Source organism: Crocodylus porosus, unplaced genomic scaffold, assembly GCF_001723895.1.
Source record: "Crocodylus porosus isolate Cpor-Errol unplaced genomic scaffold, CroPor_comp1, whole genome shotgun sequence".
Classification (NCBI taxonomy): Eukaryota; Metazoa; Chordata; order Crocodylia; family Crocodylidae; genus Crocodylus; species Crocodylus porosus.
This window is the reverse complement of record NW_017728906.1, coordinates 157027712-157035619: the sequence shown is the minus strand read 5'-3', so window position 1 is coordinate 157035619 and position 7908 is coordinate 157027712. Positions and strand designations below refer to the sequence as shown.

General features: G+C 43.8%; 1 protein-coding gene across 1 annotated transcript in view; it reads left to right on the top strand.

Annotated features, from left to right (window-relative positions):
* The first annotated feature begins 2538 nt into the window (after positions 1 to 2538).
* Positions 2539 to 7908, top strand: part of UFM1 (ubiquitin fold modifier 1) — a 26697-nt gene continuing 21327 nt past the window's right edge. The window contains exons 1-2 of the mRNA XM_019528517.1: positions 2539 to 2598; positions 3099 to 3200. Of these exons, the coding sequence (XP_019384062.1) occupies positions 2539 to 2598; positions 3099 to 3200 (162 nt within the window). The remainder of the gene's footprint in view (positions 2599 to 3098; positions 3201 to 7908) is intronic.

Genomic DNA, 7908 nt, shown 5'->3' with positions numbered 1-7908 from the left:
GACCTCGCAAGATTGTTGGGTCCAACCCCCTGCCCAGAGGGCAGGCAATCAGCAGGGGTCAAATGATCCCAGCAAGATAGGCATCCAAGTGTTTCTTAAAGGACTCCAGAGTAGGTGCCTGCACTGCCTCTGTGGTGGGGAGTCTATTCCAGGCCCTAGGGATTCGGACAGTAAAGAAGTTTTTCCTTATGTTCAGCCTAAAACAGTTTTCCAAGACTGTTTGTGACAGTTGCACCTAGTCTTCCCATAGAGTTCCCTGGTGAACAGACGTTCTCCCAATTCCTGGTGCATGCCTCTTATATGCTTATAGGCTGAGTCACCCTTGAGCCTACATTTTTTTTCAGGCTGAAGAGTTCCATGTCTCTCAGCCTCTCCTCATAAGGCCTGCTTCTCTTATCCTCTAATCATGAGCATGTCTCTCTGGGCTCTCTCAAGCTTCTCCACATCCTTTCTGAATTGTGGAGCCCAAAACTGGACACAGCTGTGGTTTCATCAAGGCAGAGTAAAGTGGGAGAATGACTTTCTGGTTCTTGTTTGAGATGCATCAGGAGATGTAGGCCAGAGTTTTGTTTGCTTTGCTGGCTGCATCATTACATTTGTGGCTGATGTTCCTCTTGTGATCAATCGTGACCCCCAAGTCTCTTTTCAGACCTAGTACTGCTGAGCCTGTAAGTATGGTGTGGGTTCTTTCTCCGATGGTGGAGTTGTTAGTTTATTAGTGCTTTTGGTTTCAAGCAGTCATAATAACATCTTATGCAAACACTTCCAACTTCCCCAACTCAAGAACAGAATTGAGACCCTGCTCTGTGTGTTTGCTGAACTGAAAATGAAACAAAAATTTATCATGGTTCTAGCTTTTGGTTTTGCTTTCACTTGCAGTCCGAGATGAAACAAGAATTTTAACTTTGGTTTTGATTTGACCTGCACAGCCAATTAGGTAAATTCGTAGCTTGATTTTTTTTTTTTTTTACCTTGGATTATTATGTGAGCATATTTAACCTCCTGTTTACAAATCAATAAAGCATATGTATTCTCTCTCTCACTTCCTAGGGATAATCACCTGAAAAACATTAATTACAACTTTGAAACTGCCAAGCTTGCCTAATATTGGATTGGTATCCATTCATTGTTACTAATGAATTTTATGAAACAATGAATTTTTAGAAATGGAAAATTTCCCATGGAAAAATAAAACAGTGGAAAATTTTGTTGACCACATCTCTGGTCAACAATAGTAAGCAGCTATTATTCTAGTTCAGGAAGTAGAGCAGCATATTGGTTATGGGTGTCAAAGATACAGCCTACAGGTCAGACCAGCCCACAGAGCCCTTTCATCTAACCTGTGGTAGGTCAGCAGCTAGACCTTCATGTGGCATCCAGGGCTGGATCTGGCATGTTTTGTTGCGCACAGCACTCCCACCTAGACTGGCTCCATGGACTGGATTTAGTGTGCAGGGCCAATCTGAGGGCCCAGTTTTACCCATAGACCACACTGGTGCTACTCAGCTACTCATCCAGTTTGTAGGGACCTAAAAATTTTGACACCACTGCTTTAGAGGAAAAGTATAAGAAACAAGGCATATGTAGTATGCAGTATGAACCCCCACCCCCCTCCTTGCTCCCCATTGTATCCCCTTCCCAGTCGCAAGCAGTTACAGTTTTAGGAATATCTTCAGTCTAAGGTTATAATAGCCCAGGTGGACTATAAACTTGTCTAATTTCACAATATTGATGTACAGTATATAAAGAAGGATGCACAGAAAAAGTGTTTTGAGAGCTCTGTCTTCCTCCCTGATGCATGTTTTTCACTGATGATGAAATATAACTTTCTGTTATTGTTAACTTAACCTGTCTAGATATCATTACTCTAATGTGCTGTAGTATCTAGTAATCCTCACAAATCTGTCTGGTGTAGTAGAGCATTCGTGACCACATGTATTACTTTTGTGACCTATCAAGACGGTCTTGTAAAATGGTTTGAGATCCAACTTTAAAACTAATAATATTACTCCTATTCAATTGTTCAATTGTATTCAATTGTTTCCTATGGAAGATGACGCTGAAAATTTATCGTCTAACACATTTGGAAAATTACAGGCTAGAAACTTGAAATTGTCACATGATTTTTCTTTTTGTAAATGTATCGCTTCTGGAATGTGTGCAAGTAATAAATCAAAATTAATTTATTGAAAGAAAATAACACTTTTGCAGCATGCTTATGTGCATGCTGCTCAAACAAAACACTGAAGCACATAATGTTGTTTTAATTCATAGAAACATACAGAAGTAGAGATGAAAAGGACCTCCAGAGGTCATCTAGTCCAACCCCCTATAGAGGCAGGATCATCCCTATTGAAACTATCTTGTACAAATCCATTGTCCAATATATTAGTGAAACTGTGCATTCAACCCTGACCTAATCACAAGGCACAACACCCTAACCTACCACAGGTAAAGCAGTGGATCTGCAATAGCCAATGACCTGCTGCTACAAGAGAGATATTTAAAGTGCATTCAGGAGATCCAAGGAAGAGGGCCATGCCCTCCCACTACACAGGAAAGGCAAATCCTCCACAGTTTGTACAGTCAAATCATGGGGTAAAATTCCTTTCTGGCCTCAGATATGATAGTTGGTCTGACTCTGAGTGGAGGAACCTCTGGGTTTTGGTCCCAGCACTGGCACGCCCCAGTTAATCCCAAGCCTTGGCTACAACCAACCCCCAGTGTTTCTGAAGAATGTTTAAAAAAACAAACAAACAAACAAACCCTGATGCACATAATAGGCAGTGATTCCTAGCCCCATGTGGCAACCGACAAAGCCCAGAAACATGGGACATGCCCATAGTAGAGAATAGACATCTGGACATTGATGACCAATGCTTGTCCAACCTCATCTCAAACATCTCCCATGATGGAGATTCCACAGCTTCCCTAAGCAGGCTGTTCCACTGTCAACTGTTCTTCTTTGCTAGAAGTTGTTCCTACTATCCAGTCTAAACCTACTTTTCTGCAACTTCAAGTCATTGTATGAGGGCAGCCATTGATATTTGAAATTGTGAACTGCAGTTTTAGAAGTTTGGAATGGCTCTTTACTTTAGCCTAGAAATAATATTTTCTACTTTCATTTTACTCTTAATTTTAGGTTAAGTGTGCCTGAAAATACACCTTTCACAGCTGTCTTAAAATTTGCTGCAGAAGAGGTAAGTAGTGAATCATGACAGTATTCAAAGAGGTAAATTACAAGTTTCATGTAAATTTTTATTGCATACTTATAAATGGCAGAGTTAGCAGAACAGCATGCAGAAATATGCAGTCAGATTTGCATGATTAATCACCAGGGATCCTGGTTTTCTCTGATTTAAAAGAAAATAATCCCCAATTCTTGGATTAAAAAAGTAACCCAAAATCCACATTTGACCGTGGTTAAAATGAAACACCACTGTAATAGATTTTTTTTTTTTTTTTTTTTTTTTAGTGCATCTCTATATTGGTAGTGTTTCATTTTAATCACAGATAAATGTGGACTTTGGGTTACTTCTTTTTTTTTAACCCAGAAACTGGGGATCTTTTTTTATCAGAAAAAAACAGGATCCTTGTTAATTGCTTCATTAAAGTTCCACATGAACATGCTTAATCCATATAGTTTTTAAAACCCTTAAACTTTAGCAAATTTCATGGTACATTTGTCAGTTAATGTAGTAATGTGCATTTATATAGCATCCAACATCTCAGCTTTGCAAGCCCCTTTCCATGCACCTTTCCCCTCTGTTTTAATGAGAATTTGCTAAATTTACATTCTTACACATTTGATGGACTACCCAGATGAACGTCTGTCCCCCACTTCACAGGCTAGGCACCTGAGTTGAGGCTCCAGGCAGGCAACTTGATCCACTTGGGATACAGAGTCCAAAGTCCTCTTCTGAGGACAGACTCCTAAAATTCTCCTTTAAAAGCAGTAATTAGGACTTGTTCTTTTCTTTTCTTTTTTAAAACTAAACCACCAGAGAAGGAATTGAAGGAAAGTAGTACTCGTGCACCTTCTGTCTCCATGTGCATGCCACATTTTGCAGACCAGAATTCAAGAATCATAGGTCAAAAAAAGAAGGCAAAGAGGAAACATGACTTGCCTACTGATTTACGGCATTTAGCAGGAACTCTTGAGTTCTGATACTGGTTCCCACTTTGTTTAACCAGAACAGTTGAACGGAAAATGCATAAACAGTAGCAGTAATCCTGGGAACAGCAGTTGAAACCAAACACTGCCCCATCCTAAGTGAGTACACTAAACTGCAGTCATACTTCTTGTGCTTTCTCTTCCTGACTCTGATTCTTGCATTCATGGCCATATAGTCGGTATAGATTCAACTGCACAAGAGAAAGTGCTATCCATCCTAGAATCTGTGCTTGATTAGATAATATCAGGCAAAAGAGGGCACAGAACTCAGGTCTTCCCTTTCCTGGGTGAGTGGTCTAATTGTTGGGCTACTACAGGGTTTTTTCAACCCTTTTTGGTCGGAGTATTCCTGGCAGCCAGTCAAAGCAGGGAGTCTCCCAGTGGCTGGTCGATGGCGGGTGGGGTCTAACACCAAGCATGTGACAACAAAACTGGGAGTGCCACTGGCTTCTCTGTGGCACTACTGCATACCTCCTGGAGCCTTCCAAAGTACCCCCAGGGGTAGGCGTACCCTGAGTTGAAAATCCCTGGGCTACTATATAAATGTAGTGGGTAACTTTCCTAACTTGGATGTAAAATGTCTGTGCCCAACATTTTAAAAAATCTGTAAAATAAGAAGTAAATAATGGATTAATGTAAGAGATATCTGGAAAGAAGTAATGATTTAAAGTCTAGTTGTGATTTTTTTTTGATCAATAAATAAGACATGATGTAACATGGATTTTCTGAGCAGTCTGTTATTGCTGGTCGGCTTTATGCATGCTGCTGGATTGATTTAGGCATTCTTCTGTATTGAATTTCTCTTTGGAACTTCTGCATCACTTTGCTTAGTTTCTGGATCCTAGAGAAAGTTTGGGGCATATGGAGAAGTAGAAGTCCAGGCAGCTGGAGAATTATCAAGCCAAAAAAGAAAGGATGTTGTGAATTCTAGGTGTTTCTAGGATTAGATTGCCTCCGAGAGAGGCAAGAGCTTGGGTTGAGGTTGTATATCAGTTTTGGATTTAGGTGCCCAAGTCTGTTTTGAATCTAGTCCACATACTTTTTAGTGTGAGAGAGACTACAGTCATCAAATTTGCAAAATCCAGGATCAGTAGTACTCAATACATCATGCTTGTTTCTATCTGTTTCATCTAATCCAGAGGTTCCCAAACTTTTTCTTATTGTGTACCCCCTTCCAGATTTACCATATGCTCATGTATCCCTACCAGGATACATTTTTCTATTTTGACCTCTTAAATACCTGTTTGTTATTGTTATGAAAATTAAATCCACCATTACACAATTTCTGTTGCATACCCCTCAGAGATGTCCTGCATACTAGTACCCCAGGAATATACGTACCACAGTTTAGGAACCCCTGATCTAACCTACTGTTGAAAGATTTTCTATGAGAACTATTATTCTTTTGTTTGGTCATCCTGAATTCATCCTGGAAATGATATAAAACTACTTGAAGGAGAAAGTTTGCTCAAAACTAGAGCTTTTTCTTGTAATTCTTTTCTACGTAAATATTCATATTTTCTGTTTTCTTAATATGAATTAAGAGGAGGATAGACCTATGATTAAAATCACATATGCATTCAAATAGATACTCAACATGTTCTGTGGCCCCTTGGATAAAATTGTTGTTTTGTTACTTTGTTTTTGACACTTTAACAACGTACTTATTAATTCCCTTTTAAAATAATGAAAAGGAATATAGGATCCTTTAATTTATTGCGTGTACGTAAAATATGTATGCATTAGGGCTCTGCAGAGTAGGTAATATTCGGTTCGACGGCCACGTCAAATATTAAACTGGGTCCCGCTTTGATTTGCCGTCCGCTTCGACTTGAGGTCAAAGCTCAGTTGAATATTTGAGCTGCTTTGACTTCCCCATAGGCTATAATGGGGAAGGTCGAAGCAGGCTATAACTTTGGCATTATCTGATCTTGATGCAACATGCAGGAATGGTAGCTCCCGAGGGAGCCCACAAAGCGTGCCAAGTTTCAACAAGATGGGTTCAGGGGGGCTGGAAAAACAGCACCCCAAATTCTTGAGAGAGGACCTCCTGTGACTTGTGTGGAAAGCCACAGGGAGCTCAAAACTGCAGGCTTGCTAGCCCCGGAGGAGCCCACAAAGCCTGCCAACTTTCACGGTGATAGGTACAGGGGTTTGGGGGAAACTGCACCTTAGGCTGCTGACAGGCAAAACTCGTGATCCAGATGGAGTGAGGAGGGTGGCACTCAGTCCGTCCACACCTGGAGCTTGGGGAAGCCCAGCAGCGGTAGGTTCACCTTGAGGAACACGAGCTGTTCCACCAAACCAGGAACCAAGCAGGTGTGGTGGGGTGTCACAACTTCCGCAGCCATGCTGAACACCCTCTCACTTGGCACACTGGTCGGTGGACAGGACAGGTATTCCCGGGCAACTGTGGCCAGATCAGGCCACATCGGGCTGTGGATTGCCCTGTAGGCCAAGGTGTCACAGTCCAGGGGCTCCACAGGCTCGGCAATATAGCCCTCGCACCGTGGTGCCTGCCTATCTGCCTGATCCTGGGGTCTGGTGGGTCTGGACCCCCTAATGTTTGCCATGACCTTAGCCCATATTGGCAGTGCCTGTGGTGGAGGGGAAGACTGGTTTGTGGATGGGCGGCTGGGTTCAGGCAGTGGATCACCCTGTTCCACTTCCCCCCGCCTCTGCCATTCCGCCTCCTTCACTTTCTTAATAAGTACCTCCCTCCAGTGACTCAGTAACTCGCTGCCACATATGGTGTCCTTCACCCTTGGGTCACAGATGGCAGCCAGCATATGCACTGCGTTGGACCCCAAGGGTTCAAGCCTTTTCCTAAGGCCGTCCTTCAGCCGCCTCACCAGTGCCTGCACATCTGGTGAAAGCGGCCTGCCCCAGCCAGGAACATTGGCCACCAGGAAGCTCTCCATTTGGCTGTGGAGCTCTTTCACTATGGGGACCACCTGGCTGAGGAAGGAATCAGCAGCAGCACTGAGGGTCTCAGTGGCCTCGAGGAAGGGCTTGAGGACCACCAGACCATTGGGGAGATGCTTGCTCTGGATGGCCAGCCCTTCACCTTTGTTGAGCAGCCAGGGTTCAGGCAGCTCCCGGCACTGTTGTCCATCCTACCAGGTGCCCGCACGCACCACCTTCAGCAAGGTGGTGGTGCCCTCCCTATACGAAGCATGCAGGGAACACTTGAGGGAAAAGCTGCACACGGCAAATCTGCAGGTGACCGTACACTTCACCTCGGACATCTGGAGCAGCCGGGGTGGAGATCATGCATACCTCTCCCTCACAGGGCACTAGTGCTGCCAGTCAGGCCATCGGTGAGCTCTCCTTCACGCCAAGGACCGGGGCTGTGGAGGGAGCTGGGCTGTTTCTGTGGCAAAGGGGTGGTACCTGTGGAGATGATTCAGAGTCCCCGAGGTGGTCATGTGCTTTGTTCCCTTGCCCCGGCTGATTTTTGGCTCAGCAGCGCATGCAGATGGCAAACGCGGGATCATCTGCCAGTTCATAATGATCCCAGACCATGCTAGTACTAGGCCTTTCCCTCTGGCACGCGGGGGAATCTGTGGATGCTGCTGAACTCTCCCCCTCTTCAGCAGTCAGAGGCACAGCAAGAGAAAGAGCAGACTCAGCTGAGCCGCTTGCCTTCACGTGCACAGAGGCACCTTCTGAGGTGCCTTCTGGGAAAGACCTAGTGGCTTGAAAGGAAAAAACCTGAGGGGTGTCGAGCACAA